A 17,516-nucleotide genomic window follows, 5' to 3' on the forward strand; every position below is an offset into this window, starting at 1 on the left:
ATTTTTTTGATTTTCAAATACAGAGGTTTTCTAAGAGCACAGTAATTTAACTGTGAACTAAAGGAATCCCCATCCTTCCATCTTACCAAAGTATCAGAGCTAGCTCTACAAGATAAAATAGTTCAATTTTATTTTACTTTTTAAAAATTTTTTCACGTTTTTTATTTATTTCTGAGAGAGAGACAGCGTGAGCAGGAGAGGGGCAGAGAGAGAGGGAGATACAGAAATCTGAAACAGGCTCCAGGCTCTGAGCTAGCTGTCAGCACAGAGCTCGATGCGGGGCTCGAACCCACGAACTGCGAGATCATGACCTGAGCCAAAGTCGGACGCTTAACCGACTGAGCCACCCAGGCGTCCCTAAAACAGTTGAATTTTAATTACATAGCCTAACATTACTAAACAAGGACAAAGGGCACCTGGGTATCTCAGTTGGTTAAGCGACCAACTTCAGCTCAGGTCATGCTCTCACTGTTCATGAATTCAAGTCCCACATCAGGTTCTGTGTAACAGCTCAGAGCCTGGGGCCTACTTCAGATTCTGTGTTTCCCTCTCTCTCTGTCCCTTTCCTGCTTGCTCTCTCTCAAAAATAAATTTTAAAAGAATTAAATTTTTTTAAATAGAAAAAATTTAAATGAGGACAGAGATGGGCAAAAGGGCTTTAGTGGGGCACTCAAGTCAGGGGGTGCCTGGGTGGCTCAGTCGGTTAAGTGTCCAACTTCAGCTCAGATCATGATCTCACAGCTCATGAGTTTGAGCCCTGAGAAGGGCTGTATGCTGACAGCTCAAAGCCTGGAGCCTGCTTCAGATTCTGTGTTTCCCTCTCTCTCTGCCCCTCCCCTGCTTGTGCACACACTCGCGCTCTCTCAAAAATAAACAAACATTAAAAAAAAAAAAAAGTTTAGTTAACACTTTTGTGCCCTCAGTTTTACTTATGTTTGTATCCTGAATAACTGATACAGTTCAATTAGAGCAGTGTTCAATTAAAAAGCATTTGTTCACTCAAAAGAAGACATGTTCACAGTGGGTCTAGAACTTGTTCAGGTCTATATATTTAGTCATCATGGTGCGTTCTGCTTAATGCCACGAAATACTGATAATTTAACTGTCTTGTAATCAAATAATTATCTTATCAAATAGAACACAGGGCTATACTATACAGGCTTCCATATCTCAAAAATTATGCAAGCTATCATAAAGAAATATTTGAATTTTGCATTAGTGTTCATGAGAGGCTTGTTCAATTTGTTTTATCTGCTGTCGCTCATTAGCAGTCAAGGAGAAACAGGCATTATGTTTAAGGGGTGAGACAGACTTAAGATCTCTAAGACTCACTTCAAGTTTATTTATTTAAGTAATCTCTATACCCAATGTGGGGCTCAAACTCCTGACCCCAAGATCAAGAGTCATATGTTCTTCTGAATGAGGCTGCCAGGTGCCATGGCTCACTTCAATTCTTAAGTTATAAAGAATGGAAAATACCTCAGTACAAAATATTTCGAAGAGTTATGTGTATAATAGCCAGTCCTATGGAACTGTAATTAATCCAACAATCCAACACCCTATTAGAATTGTATTCTCTTACTACTGGTTAAATTTTCCATAACTACACTGAGAATTTTTTACTATTCCAGGATAATTCAATAACCCAAAAAAGACTTTTCAGCTTCATTTAAACTGCTCCTCCTTTACTTTCCACATTAACCTTCTCCCCAGTTCATCTTTTTTTCTTTCTATATTGTTCTAGGTAGTCCCTTAAAAAGCTGGGCTACAAAATCTCAGTTCTCCAATAAGAGATTTCTTGTCACTTCTGACAACCAGAGCCTGAGTCTCCGCAGCCTCCCCCGAGGGCTCAGGATCCGTATGAAGATCAAGATACAACAAATGGGAGAAGCTTTAGAAACCATAAATCACCATGTAGGATGTTGTTGGACTTTAAACCAGTTACCTCCTTAAGGCTTCAGAAAATTAAAATCAACTTATTTTCCTTTCATTTCCAAAATAAAATGAACAATACTCTAAAATATAAGTTGTGGCAAAATGTAATGTTTTACATATAATTTGGTGATAATGAAACGATCCTATTTACAGATGGGACACACTGATTATCCAGGATCAATAACCCAAGTATTATCCAAAAATCTTTCCCATATACCATTCCATTAACAAAATGAGACTTAGTTTGAAAAGCAATGTTACACACATATTAAATCCAAGCCAAAAGTATAAATTTAAAGAAGCATAATTTTAACAAGACCTTCTCCAAATTAAACATATAGTTCAAGTCATCTAAGAAAAGATATTCAGCCTAAGCAAAATTGAATAAACACTGTCACAATGTTTTACTATTTACTGGCATGTGGAGGAAGACAACAGTGGCTATATACGTGTACTGAATACCAAGATATTAATCTATGGTATGTCCCATTTATAATAAATGAACTCTTCATGGAATATAAGAAATCAGAACGTCAAGTAGATTGAAATTACTCAAAAGTCCCCCTTATTTCCTTTGGACTCTAAGAGTCCAGAGATGTTAGGTCATCCTTAGAAAAACACATTTTTTTACAGTACTAAACTCTATGATTCCATGTAGCTTTGAAAGCAATTTTTGTCTTCTCTTAGTTTCTATTTATCAAATACTGGTTCACTAGTGAATTTTTATATTTTCAACTATTTCTACCTGACTGGACTATTATACTTACAAAAAGAAATCACTATTACTCTATGCTCCATATTTCTCATTTAAAAAGTTTCTTGGAGGGGCGCCTGGGTGGCTTAGTCGGTTAAGCGTCCGACTTTCGCTTGGGTCATGATCTCGCGGTTCGTGGGTTCGGGCCCCGTGTCGGGCTCTGTGCTGACTGCCAGCTCAGAGCCTGGAGCCTGTTTCAGAGTCTGTGACTCCCTCTCTCTCTGACTCTCCCCTGCTAACGCTGTCTCTCTCTCTCTCCTAGAAATAAATAAAACATTTAAAAAATAAATAAATAAAAAAAAAATAAAACAAGAACTTTGAAAAAAAATAAAAAAAAAATAAAAAGTTTCTTGGAGGGATACAGAAAAGCTGATGCATAGGAGCACATGTACCCCACTGTTCATAGCAGCACTCTCCACAATAGCTAAAACACGNACTCTCTTGTCTAAGTAAGTAACCCAATTTCTATATAAACCAGTTTAATTTTAACCATGCAAATTAACCTAGTCAAAGAAGTTTATAAGTAACACGGTAGGAAATAATCTAAGATCAGGCTAANGCCAAAATCAAGAGTTGGATGATTAACTGAATGAGCCACCCAGGCTCCTCATTCTTGAACTCTTTTTTTTTTAATGTTTTATTTATTTCTGAGAGAGAGAGAAACAGCGTGAGCAAGGGNCGTATGCCGAATTTTTTTAAAAACCATGTAAATGGACAATTATTATCACTCAAAAGTTTATCATTTAATTAGGGTTAAGAGACACAAAAACACAATTTATACAAGAATATCAAAAGTACTACAGGAGAGAAATATGAATAATAAGGGAGGGAATTAGAGTAATGAGGTAGAAGTTATAAAGACTAATAAACAATCGTCCCTTTAAAACATGGCCAAAGTTCTTACCACTCAATCCAGACTTAAATTTCTAGTGATTTAAAAATTTTTTTAATGTTTTATTTATTTCTGAGAGAGAGAGAGAGAGAGAGTGTGAGCAGGGGAGGATCAGAGAGAGAGGGAGACACAGAATCTGAAACAGGCTCCAGCTCTGCGCTAGCCATCAGCACAGAGCCCGACACGGGGCTCGAACCCGCGAACCGTGAGATCATGACCTGAGCTGAAGTCGGACGCTTAACCGACTGAGCCACCCAGGTGCCCCAAATTTCTAGTGATTTTATACAAATTTATGTTAATCATGAGGAATATATATAACCACCTCAGGTGCCCTAAGTAAAAATCTCACATTCACAGCTACCTGCAAATTTTTTTGGCCAGAATAACCACTGTATGTTTCAATTCTGTAATACTTGCATTTTTCACCACCATCATATCTTTCCAGAACAGAGAAGTGAGCCACCACAGAGACTTTGAGTACACTATAGTATACTGATTAAAAGCATACTTTTAGCACCATTATTCTACCACGTATTTGCTATCAAGTCTTAGGTAAAGCATGGCTCAGAATGTCAATTTTCTCATCTGAAAAACAGGAACAGTATCTACCTCAAAGAGCATTTAAATTAGAGAATCCATGCGCAAGCACTCACTGAACACTTAATAAACGCTAGCAGCTACTAGGAAGGATTATCACTAAACCGGATGAACAAGGGCTTGCTAGTCAGACGCATGCATGACCTGATTGTACATGGCGCTCCTTGGTTGATCTGTTTTATCATCCTTCATACCTACATCTTCTCCACTGCTATCACTCTAAGTCCTCCTCATCTCATACCCAGACAACTTTCTAAGTAGTCTTTCATTCACCTTCAGACATACTGTGAACATTCTAGTACTTAACTTCTACCACAAATATTCTGGCTGTGGGAAGAAAAATAGATCACAAATCAGAGAATTTGGGGCTGGGTTTCAGCATTATTACAGACATTTTAGAACCCTAAGCCTAAATTTCTCCATCTGTAAAATGAATTTCAGATAAAAGAATCTTTAAGATCTCTATTTGCTATGAAAGGCTCTCCTCTGATTAAAAACTACTTTTGATTTACAAAATAAAGTTCTAGATTGGTATAGTATTAAAGCCTTGCACATTTAGTTAAGAGTATGGTTTTAGAGTGCGAAAAACCAAGATTTGAATTCTGATACTGTTGTTTACTGGTTGCTTATTCTTGGGCAACTCACTAAGCTTCTCTAAGCCTCAGTTTCTCCTTCTGCAAACTGAGAATAACAATAATTATTTCACAGACCTCTAAGAATAAATATTTAAGTGCTTGGCACATAGTAAACACTAAGTATTTGATTTGTGCCTGTTCAAACCAATTTCCTATCACTGCCTCCTACTTATCGTTTCTAACCTGCTCCTAGAGACCTAGTACTCTGCTTCAACCGAAATAACTATGTCATCGGCCCCCTCCCTTTTATCTTTTTAAAGCTTATTTATATGGGGGCAGAGAGGAGGGGCAGGGACAGAGGGAGGGGGAAAGAGAGAGAATCCCAAGCAGGCTCCACAGGTCAGTGAAGAGCCTGATACAGGGCTCGAACTCATGAATCATGAGATCATGACCTGAGCTGAAGCCTGACACTTAATTGACTGAGCCACCCAGGTGTCTCAGTCTCAGTTATATATGTGGAGAGAGTCTTCTTTAAAAAAAAAAAAAAAAAAAAAAGGCACAAAATCCACTGCTCTATGGGCGTTCTCTACTCCAGCCAGCCATGCCTACTCCTGACCAACTGTAATCACCTTGTATACACAAGTATTTCCTGTCTTTGGTAATATCCTTTTCCTCCTTCCTCAAGACTTCACAGTGAAGTCTTCCCTAGTCATTCCTTCTTCTGGGGACTTACAGAATTTAGTCTTTAAGATTTCCCCCATTTAACTCCTAAAATAAACAGCAAACTAGGAGTAAGGGCAGTATCTTATAATATTATATATTCATTATATGGTTTCTTGAACAAAGTATTCAATAATATGTAAATAATTCCACGTAATGCTTCACCTTTCCTCTTTAAAAGTAATCTTCCTCAGGACACCTGGGTGGCTCAGTTTGTTAAGCTTCTGACTTCGGCTCAGGTCATGATCTTGCAGTACTCAAGTTCGAGTCCCATGTCGGGCTCTGTGATGACAGCTGAGTCTGGAGCCTGCTTCAGGTTCTGTGTTTCCCTCTCTCTCTCTCTCAAAAGAGAATAAACATTAAAAAAAAAAAAAAGTAAAAGTAATCTTCCTTGATAATGTCCAATCTGCTTCTGTAACTGGTTCACTCTATCTTTTCGTAGTTAAAAAAGGTACTAGAATGATAAAATAGCCTTCTATACTTATTTGTTCCAGATATTCATTTGAAAAACTGCCACTTTCTTCATGGTTATTTTGCCACAAACTTTACATTTAATGTCTTATGATGTATCCTTTAAATGTGACAATCTCTATACCCAGACAAGTAGTCCACACAGCATCTGAGCTCACTATCTCCTCTTCTCCTCTCCCTCATCCCCTAATCCTCCTCCCTTTTTAGTCTAGCCCTAAAACCCAGATCTCTTACTGCAGACTTCCAATTCTAATTTTATTTACTGAATGGACTTCCTCTTTTGTTTATATTAATGAAATTTCATTCCGAAGGTCATAGGTTCTATAGAATCTGTACCTTACTAAATGTGATACATAAACTACTAAAATTATGCTTGCTTTTGGCAACTGTATAAAGATCATTTAATTAGCAGGAAAAAGAGGTAATTCAGCTACTGGCTCCTTTAGCTAGACCAGCTTCAAGTATAACTAAGGCCTTCTGACAATCCATACCTTTGTGATTTGGGACAGCTACATGTTTGTCCTCCCCCAACTACTCTTATTCTCAGTTAATCAGCTTTTTCTGAGAAAGGCAAAGGTATACACATAAGAACACTGATTTCAAAGTCGCACTTATACTTCAATGGCAGAGACTCAGTAGCTGTATGCCCTTTCTAAAACGGTTTCTTCATTTATGAAATGAGTATACTAATACCTATATCATTAAGTGCAACATACAAAACATTTAGATTCTAAATCAATGTTTGACATATAACACGTGTACTAAATGTAATTTCTTTACCTAAAGGAAAATAAATTTCAAAGATAAATGAATGTAGAGAGGCAACTTAGATTTTACAAAGACCTCATCATTAATATTTACTAATGGCACTACACTATTAAAGGAAAACTTATGGAGGTGCTTGGCTGGCGTATTCAGGAGAGCACATAACTCATGATCTCAGGGTTGTGAGTTCGAGCCCCACGATAGGGGTATAGTTTACTTAAAATAGAAAATAAAATAAAGGAAAGTTTGTTTTTCTCAACCAAAGAATGATTTTTCTTAGGAAGTTAGTGAAGTTTTAAAAGATAAATATTCTGGGGCACTTGGGTGGCTCCATCAGCTAAGCATCCGACTCCTGGTTTTGGCTCAGGTCATAATCTCACTGTTCATGGGATCAAGCCCCATGTCGAGCTCCTCGCAAATCGCGTGGAGTCTGCTGGTAATTCTCTCTCTCTCTCTCTGTGGCCCCCCCCAATAAATAAATAAACATTAAAAAAATAATAAAGATCAACATTCTAATTTAACAGTAAGATCTAAATTGTAACATTACACATTTCTGTTCTGTTGCATTCAATCCAAGTCTAGTTTTCCTTCAGTCATAAAATGTAGTAATAACACTATTATTACTAGGTAATACAGGTCCTACCCAACTATATTCATCATTTATTTGCTAAATGAAACTGGGAAGAGAGGAGGATGGCTGCAACATAAGTATAAAACCAGAGAAATACACCCTACTCTATTCTGCTTTAATCCCACCTACTCTTTTTCAAAATAATTTTCTATATTTATAAAGGTAGCAATGTAAGTATACTGTAACAAATTTTAAAAGAATATAGTAAAAAGTGGGGAACCTCCTGTGCTGATAGCTCAGAGCCTGGAGCCTGCTTTGGATTCTGTGTCTGTCTCTTTCTCTGACCCTTCCCCACTTGCACTATGTCTCTGTTTCTCTCTCTCTCAAAAATAACCATTGAAAAAAAAAATACAGTAAAAAGTAACTCAGTTTCATTTCAGAATCTGCCTTTACAAGGATTTTTCTTTGCACTGTCAAGTAAATACAAACAAATATATAGGCATACCCCACAGAATGGGCTCATTTGAAGTTTCAAGTAGAGTACCTTAGTTCATGGCTCTTGACACTATTTTTCAGCCAATGGTTTTATATAATAATGTTTATAATTCATTATCAAGAATCTAATTCAATATTTTTAAGATAAAGACATACACATTCCACAGACACTAGTAGAACTTTAGAGAAGCTTCTTAAGTATCAACAAAAGGGACAGACAAGTTCCTACACAGGAAGTGACTGTTAACAACCATATTAATTAGTTTGTGATAAAAAAGAAATGTGTAAGTATTTTATACCCCAACAATTTTCTTTTAATTCACAATTGGCAGCTATGTTTTGAAAATTGGTTTAGGGTTTTGAGGCTGACAGGCAACTCATTTTAAATAATGGTAAATATGTGCTCAAGTAAAGTTTTCAAACAGATGGTTTGATTTGGGTAACAAAATACTGATTTTAAGCAGGAGGTGTGTATCTATAGGTCTATATATGCACACACACACATATATTAAGTATGTGTATATCCATGCATATAACATAACACAAATGGTAGCTTTAATATATAACACACACTGTTCTGTACCTTGCTTTTCTACTTAAGGTACCTTGGAAATTGTTCTATACATACTGAATACATACTAACCTACTTCAATCATTTTAAAGCTGGTTAAAATGGTTTTGGGGCGCGTCAGTGGCTCAGTCGGTTAAGTGTCCGACTTTGGCTCAGGTCATAATCTCACAGTTCGTGGGTTCAAGCCCTGAGTTGGACTCTGTGCTGACAGCTCAGAGCCTGGAGCCTGCTTTGGATTCTGTGTCTCCCTCTCTCTCTGCCCCTCCCCTCCTCACACTGTCTCTCTCTCTCTCACAAATAAATAAAACATTAAAAAAATAAATAAATAAAGCTGCATGGTTTCCTTTATACAATTTTAATATTCTATTTCTTCAAATCCAAAATGGTCATTAACCATAAAAAACATTATTTTATGTGCCATAAATAAATTTAAAAGCTTCCAATTATAACTATAATATATGGTTATAATATATGGTTATAACTATAACCATTAATAAGATGTACCTAATTTTATCTTTATGAAAATATGAAAAAAATGTCTTGGAATCAATGAAATATGGCAGAGTGTTTCCAATCTTAAGTTATCATGAAATAACATGATATAATAATCTGAATCATACATTATTTTGTGCATTCCAAAGAATAAGTGAAAAACAGAAAACTAGAATTGCTGGTCCCAAGGATACATGCATTTTAATCTTTAAGTAATTCAAACTGTTCTCTGCAGTGGTTTACCAATATATACTGTCATTGGCTATGATGGAAATACCTGTTTTCCCAAGTATGACCAGGCTAATTTTTTTAACGTTTCCGATGCAAAGGTGAAAAACTGTATTTATGGTTATAAATACATATTTATAAAAATAAATAAATAAATAATATTTCTATTATGAGAAGGACTGAGAATATTTTCATACACTTAAAGGTCATTTGTATTATTTTTCTACAATTTTCATATCATGTTCCTTTTTCTCTTTAGGTTGTTAAGTCTTTTAGGTAATAGATAAATACATAAAGGAAATGTGTCCTTTGTCTATAATTAGATACTGCAAATATTTCCCCCAGTTTGTTACTTGTTTTTTCTTTTTTCTTTACAATGAATGAAATATAGTAAGTGAAATATAGTAAAATGTATCCTTCTTTTTATATGACTTCTGGGTTTGTGGTTAAACTTAGAAAAGATGTTCTCATTTCAACATTATTTTTTTATAATTATTTTAAGAGAGAAAGAGATAGCATGAGTGGGGGAAAGGCAGCTAAAGAGGGAGAGAGAGAATCCCAAGCAGGCTCTGTGAGGGGCTTGAACCCATGAAGCTGTGAGATCATGATCTGAGCCAAAACCAAGAGTTGAACACAACCGAGGCACCAAGGCACCCCTATTATTATTATTGTTATTTAAGTAGGCTTCATGCCCAGCACAAAGCCCAACATATAGCTTGAACCCTGAGATCAAGACCTGAGCTGAGATCAAGAATCAGATGTTTAACTGAGTTAGCCACCCAGGCACCCCTCCAACATTATTTTTAAAATAATAATTATCTCACTGTTCACCCTAGTGATCTTAAGATTTTTAACATTTAAATATTTTATTCATCTGGAATATATGTTGGGGTAAGAAATGACAGTGTGGATCCAACCTCTCATTTCTGAGTTGCTATCCAGTTTTCCCAATGCCACAGTTTAGTAATTGGGACACTTGGGTGTTATAAATTAGGCTCAGAAGTGGCAGTAACTAACAACCTCAGAACTACTGAAAAAGACATAAAAAATAGGGGTTTAGGGACCCCAAAATGCACATTGCATTAAAAATGCAGATCCAGGAGCCAGTTATCTAGCACATATGGATCACACTATAAGAATTATATTGTAAATTCTGAGAAATAGAGAGTAGCAAGACAGGGCTTCTGAATTTATGATTTTTATGACATTTAGGTTTCTGATTAATACCTAAAGATGGGCACCTGATTGACTTAGTCGATGGAGCTTGTGACTCTTGATCTCAGGGTTGTGAGTTTGAGCCCCACGTTGAGTATACAGATTACTTAAAAATAAAGTCTTAAGGGGCACTTGGGTGGCTGAATGGGTTAAGTGTTTGACTTTGGCTCAGGTCATGATCTCGAAGTTCATGGGTTCAAGCTCTCCAGTGGACGCTGTGCTGGAGGTGCAGAGCCGGCTTGGGATTCTGTCTCCCTCTCTCTGACCTTCCCAGGCCCTCACCCATTGTACTTTCTCTCCCCCAAAATAAACAAACTTTAAAAAAAAAATAATAGGAGTGCCTGGGTGGCTCAGTAGGTTAAGTGTCCAACTTCAGCTCAGGTCATGATCTCACCGTCTGTGAGTTCAAGCCCCACATCAGGCTCTGTGCTGACAGCTCAAATTCTGTGCTGCTTCTCTCTCTGCCCCTTCTCTACTCATGCTCTGTCTCTTAAAAATGAATAAATGTTAAAAAGTAAAAATAAAAAAGTTAATAATAAAGTCTTTTAAAAAAGGAAAAAGACCTAATGATGAATTATCTCCAGTTCAGTTAAAATATCTAAATATATACAACAGAGGTATTAATAGCAATAAACATTTGCACAGCATTTTATAGTCTTTATAAAGTGACCTCACTTAATTTACTTCATCCCCATTAACCATGAGAAAATGAGCAGAGATTTTAATTCCCATTTATTGGACTAAAAAAAATAATTCAGTGATGGTAACTTGTCCCTTTACTTAAAGTCAGTGGCCGAGCCAAACTCAAATCTAGATCTTGTATTTCTTTTTTTTTTTTCTTTTAAACATTTATTTATTTTTGAGACAGAGACAGAGCATGAGCAAGGGAAGGGCAGAGAAAGAGAGGGAGACACAGGATCTGAAGCAGGCTCCAGGCTCTGAGCTGTCAGCACAGAGCCTGATGTGGGGCTCAAACTCACGAGCCGTGAGATCATGACCTGAGCTGAAGTCGACTGCTTAACTGACTGAGCCACCCAGGCGCCCCTAGATCTCGTATTTCAAACTGCTGCTCACACCTCCTTCACACCCTACACCAAGTACTTTTACAAAAAAACTAGACAAAAATCCCTACCCTTGAGGAACCTGGAGTGATCTGTCAATTATATATTCAGATTGTTACATATTTAATTCTAAGATGGAAAGAACGAACAAAAGTATATAACGTAGACCCTGGCCTCAAGAAACCTTTAAAGGTCTATAGCAATTTGAAAAAGGAAGACTTAGGATGCCTGCCTGGGTGACTCAGTCAGTTAAGCACCCAACTTTTGATTTTGGCTCAAGTCATGATCTCACGGTTAGGGAGTTCAAGCCCCAAGCTGGGCTCCATGCTGACAGTGACGAGCCTGCAAGTCCTAGAAAACAAGAACAATGTCTTACCTACTTTGTCCATGGTTTGCTTATGCTATTCACAGCCTGTATAGCTCAGTAATTTGTTGGTTGTCTGTTGTTGAATCTTATAGACTGGGTGAGATATGAAAGAGTATCAGACCCCATCCTTTTTTCCCACGGGCTGAACTTTTGTTTATGTTTTAAAAAAAAAAAATCAGCCAAATCATCAAAAAGCACCTAGACAATGTAACAAAGTTTAGGTACCCCACTTCTAGGCTATACTTGCTAACTAAACATTTCACAACAAAATAAAGATTTTGAACTACATTCCATTTCAAAGCTGCCATGGGGCCCTTGGGTGGCTCAGCTGGTTCAGCATCCAACTCTTGATTTCAGCTGGGGTGGTGATCTCACAGTTCATGGGATTGAGCCCCTATTGGGCTCCCCACTGACAGAGCTTGAGATTTTCTCTCTTCCTCTTTCTCTGCCCCTCTCCCACTTGTGTGTGCATATGCGTGCTATCTCATAAATAAAATGAAACTTAAAAAAAAAAAAAGACGCCAGAGGTTATGAAACAATCTCAAGAACCAAATCTAGTCCAACTTCCACAAAATACAATTATCATTCACTGTTGCTTTATTCCAAATTAAATATACCCTCTGCCTCTACAATAAGCAATGGTGCATAGTATCTCTCATCGACAGGTCTTTATATTGTTGCCTTCAGACACCTTGTCAACCTATCTTTTCCACTACAAGTCTTTTTTTTTTTTTTTTAAACAATTTTTAATGGTTGGTTTTGTTTTGGAGAGAGAATATACAAGGAGGGGGGAGTGGCAGAAAGAGAGAGAAGTAGACACAGAATTTGAAACAGGCTCTAGGCTCCGAGCTGTCAGTGCAGAGCCTGACACAGGGCTCGAACCCACAAACCACGAGATCATGTCCTGAGCCAAAGTTGGACACTCAACTGACTAAGTCACCCAAGGTCCCCTAAGTTTGTTTGTTTGTTTGTTTGTTTTACCACCAGCAATCACTTATCTGCCATACACAATAAAAGTTTTAAAAGTTCTTTTTTTCTCTAATTTCTGAAGTATTTTAATAAATACGAAGGGAGAATAAATGGTAATAAGAAAATTCAAGTTCAAAAATAAACTCAACTTACAAAATATAATTTTCTATCCTGCCACATATAATCTCATTCTAGAGTCAGCATACGCTATTTCTCAATCTATTTAGTAACAAGATATTTGCACTGTAGCTTCCAAGGACTGACACTCTTTGTAAAAACCTTAGATAGGTTGAAATCATTTTTAAATATTAAAAAATCCTGAAGAGGTCAGGCTTAAATTTTAGTGGATGGTTGCATGTTAAAAATGTTAAGAGTCCTAAAAGCAAATAAAAAGGAGAACTAAAAGGATTTACAGAGCTATGAGCTCAGAAATTACATGTAGTGACTAGTCTACAAAATACTAAAAAGGCATTATCATTTTCATTAGATCACCAAGGCTTTCTTCAGTGGTTATCTATACCAAAGGTTTGGTATAATGAAAAAAATCTGTCATGAATGACCTTAACATGCCATAAATGTAGCTACATTCTAGGCCAGATCATTTGAGTATTACAGAAAGAACTATGCAAGAGAAGCATGCACACTGGTGATTCTAACACTAAAATAATAAAGATCCATTGATAAGACAATTAAACTTGGCCTTTAATGTTGGCAACAGAATAAGGCTCCATTCTTTTCAAGGGTAAAGATACCGTACCAGCCATTCAAAACAGATGGGCCTTACACAACAATGTTAATTTAGTTAACTACTACTGAACTGTACACTTAAAAATGGTTAAGATGGTAATTTTATGTTATGTGTTTTCTATCACAATTGAAAAGAAAAAAAGAGATGGGCTTCAAATTCCCCTTGTATTTTAGACGAATAATAGACTTATGAGTTACTGAATGCTTATTATATGCCTGCAACCATGGAGATAGAGTTAAAATATGGATAAAACCTAATTCCTTATTTCAAGGAGCTCAAAGATAAAAACAGAACAAAGATAAAAACAGAAAAAAATTCTAAGTATTCTTAAAATTAAATTTTTCTATCACCCCAAAACAAGTGAATATCCAATTACCTCTCTTTTCTTAAAGTCACTCTTTCTCACTCCTCCTTTCTCTGCTAGGTGTACTTTAAAGTCTCTGATGCTTACAAATGAAAAATTCTGGGATTCAAACATACTTGCCAGCCCCTATGAAATGCCCCCAAATTCTACTCCCTTGTGTGCTTGAACAAAAAGTAAGAATCATCAATGCTCCTGGGACTCTCTGAATAGGAGGATAAATATAACAGGGAAAGATCAATAAGGTCTTGAGACCATCCTCTGAGAAATCATCTCCTTTCAATTCAACCCAACACTCACAACTACATAAACTACTGGGGCAAATTCTATCCTTTCAGTCTTAATTACCCCTATCCTACTGGACTCTTAAAAATCCACGATCTACACCATACAAATAAATGGTTCTTAATTAAAGAGTACTCTTGGTGTCAACTGCAATGAGTTCTTGTGCTACCCATAAAACAAGTTTAATGATAATCAAATCTTTCTCCCCACCCCCGAAAACAGGTTAGGTCTTAGTAATAAACACTAATTTGAAATTTGTTAAGCATCTCCTTTGTGTCATCAATAAATAAAATGTGTAGAATTATAATTTAAAAAGGAAAGGTTTTAAAGACTAGAACATTCTGCTTAATGCCCTGTCCTGTGCCCTTTAACACACACACTTGAATTGGTTAGATTCCCATTCAAATTGTGGAAATCTATTCCAAAAATCAAAGAATTAGTCAACAGAAGCACACCTCTCCCCAAAGACCCCTTTATACAACGAGACCCTTCATGACCAGAAATAGAAGTGCAATGATTCTCATCATTTCTGAGGTAGTGTTCACAGAACACTACCAAGAATAAATAGTAAGTAGCTCTTGAACATGAGGGAGCTATAAAGTGAATGAAGTTGGTTTCCAAATAGCAAGAACTCAAAAGCAGAAATATTAGTATTTTGTTTTTACCCAAATGATTAGTATAGTTAAAAGAAAAACTGAATGCAATGGAAACTTCAAGCCATATATTTTCCAGAGCCTGATCTGAACCTGAGAAATGACCTCTCTGCTCAGAGAGCCCTACGAAACAATCCTCTGCTTCCATCTTATGTTTCATATGGGTCAGTTCTTCTCTCTACTACTACATGGATTCTGACTGTAGAGAAAAAGAGCCAGGGCAATCACCAGCTTCAGGGAGAATTCAGAAGGGCAAAAATTAAATTCTGCCATTGAAGGGCTCCCTTTATAATACTGAAGCCACAATACAACATCGCTAAATGACACAACCCCATCAAAAATATTTAAAACCAATTGAGCCGTACACACACAATGTTTGACTTGAAAGTATTAATGACACAGCAGCTTACTCTTGCAAATTATGACGTTAATAGTGACTTAAAATATTGTTATAGGAAAAGTATAGACTATTCTAGGGGAGAAAAAGCAGGGGGGGAAAGCCCAAACACTTTTTCTTAAAAAGACCATATATTCAGGTAGAAGATCAAGTAAGAAACATTGTTTTCTTTCTTTCTTTCTTTCTTTTTGTACATTTAAAAAACTTACCCTGAAGAGATTTTCCCAATCCCTGGCCCAGCTTCCACCCATGTTTCTGGAGTAAGCGATGTCCAATATTATCCTGACAGACAGAACAGAGAGACAAACCAAAAATATTCCAATAATATATTCTTCCCTTCCTAGTGACATTTAAACAGGTGATGAGCAAGAGATAATTCTACATATATGCATGCAAAAAGATGCTAATAATAGGGTAAATGTGCCCAATAAAAGGGGCATATATGTAAAAAGAAATGCTGGCCAGTATTTTATATGGGAAGAACATAAGGGTGAGGGTCCTTTCTGATGGTGTGCTGGGCAACTTTTGTACATAACACTTTAAAAAGGAGAAAAAAGGGAAGGGGAAAAGGGGGGAAGAATACATTTATGAAGTTTAAAACTAACATTAAAAAGCATAAAATCAAGGTTCTTATACAATCATATCCACCACCTAGACAGCACCACTTGAAGTTTTTTTGTGTTGTTTTTTAAAGAAATTCTACATTGTGTTTAGTTATTTTGCTTATGTGTCAGGCTTTCATGATACAAAGTAAGTTGTAAGTGTAAGACTGCCCCACCACTAGAAATGAAAACACAATCAGAGCAAAATCCAGGCTAGACTTGATTGGTTTTTTTAATATATATATATAAATATAAATATTTAACTAGCATGCAGCCAATATTAAACTGAAAAAACAGTGAGGTTAGTAAAACAAGAAATTAAACTGATTAAACAGAAAAATAAAATGAGCTCAAGCACAGACTGAGTGATGCATTTCAACATGTAATCTAACAAAAATGCTAAAATGTTAGAATGAAACAGGCCTAGCAATAAGTTAACAGTAAAGAACCATTAGTGCATGTAGGGGGAAAAACCAATATACATAATGTCTCATCTTCTTAGGAACACACCAGAAAAGATAATTCAACGAAAATTGCATATAAAGACACCAGAAACAACAATTAATGTCAGCTTTTAAGGGTTCAAGATCTTAGAAGCCTCTGTATATCTTTGTCCCATTTGCTTTTTACAAATGTGAAATATGAAAACAAAACTAAACTAACCATTAACTACATCAGATAAAATGCTGCTATACTCATCCAAAGGGAAACATTTTAAAATTATAAACACAAAGGGTTCTATATGCATTAAAATGTAATTTACAGTAGTAACCTAGTTGTCACCATTTGAAAATAATCTATTTCCTAAAATCAATGTATAAAGCTAAAGACATAAATCTGATTTAAAACCAAACAACTCCTATTAAACTGCTTTTTATCTTCTAGGTTCTATTTTCAAATAGAATAGAATTTCAAATAGAATTTTCAAATAAAATGCTCTTTAGAACTGTAAAGGAAAGGGGCACCTGGGTGGCTTAGTCGGTTAAGCGTCCGACTTTCGCTTAGGTCATGATCTTGTGGTTCGTGGGTTCGAGCCCCGCGTCAGGCTCTGTGCTGACTGCCAGCTCAGAGCCTGGAGCCTGTTTCAGTCTGTGACTCCCTCTCTCTCTGACCCTCCCCTGCTCACGCTGTCTCTCTCTCTCTCTCTCTCTCTCTCCTAGAAATAAATAAAAATATTTTAAGGAAAAAAAAGAACTGTAAAGGAAAAAAATTATTTTACGATGGTCTTTTCTGACAGTAAGTTAGAAGAAGAAGATTTAGCCTTCCCAATGTTCTGTTTTGAGGGGGTGGGGACAATATTCTCCCACAAGTTTATGACAGCGTGCAAACTGGAAAACTCAGCTGACCAACTGATTATTCACTGATCAGGGTAAAATAAAGATCAGGATACCTTTTTAAAAACAAAAATGAGGAGGGGCACCTGGGTGGCTCAGTCGGTTAAGCGTCTGACTTCGGCTCAGGTCATGATCTCATGGTTCATGGGTTTGAGCCCTGCGTCGAGCTCTGTGCTGACAGCTAGCTCAGAGCCTAGAGCCTGCTTCGGATTCTGTACCTCCCTCTCTTCTCTGACCCTCTCCTGCTCACACTGCCCCCTCTCTCTCTCAGAAATAAATTTAAAAAAAAAAATGTTTTTAAATGAGGCAAACGATAATGGAAAATTTGCTTCTAAAAAAAAAAAAAAAAGGAAGAAGAAGAAAAAAATCTGTTTCTAAAACAAAAGATATTATTGTTTTAAACATATATAGGGGCACCCAAGTGGCTCAGTCCATCCAGGGACTCTGGATTTTGGCTC

General features: G+C 36.6%; 1 protein-coding gene across 5 annotated transcripts in view; it reads right to left on the bottom strand.

Moving 5' to 3' along the window:
* GPATCH8 (G-patch domain containing 8) overlaps nucleotides 1-17,516 on the bottom strand; it is a 90,306-nt gene that overhangs the window by 44,184 nt on the left and 28,606 nt on the right. For 4 of the 5 annotated variants that reach the window (XM_077747698.1, XM_077747697.1, XM_077747700.1 and 1 more), the window contains exon 3: nucleotides 15,332-15,404. The exons of the other annotated variant lie outside the window; for it this stretch is intronic. In XM_077747698.1, coding sequence (XP_077603824.1) covers nucleotides 15,332-15,404 — 73 coding nt within the window. The remainder of the gene's footprint in view (nucleotides 1-15,331; nucleotides 15,405-17,516) is intronic. 5 annotated transcript variants of the gene reach the window in all.

Source organism: Crocuta crocuta, unplaced genomic scaffold (assembly GCF_008692635.1).
Source record: "Crocuta crocuta isolate KB4526 unplaced genomic scaffold, BGI_CrCroc_1.0 scaffold289, whole genome shotgun sequence".
Taxonomy (NCBI): Eukaryota; Metazoa; Chordata; class Mammalia; order Carnivora; family Hyaenidae; genus Crocuta; species Crocuta crocuta.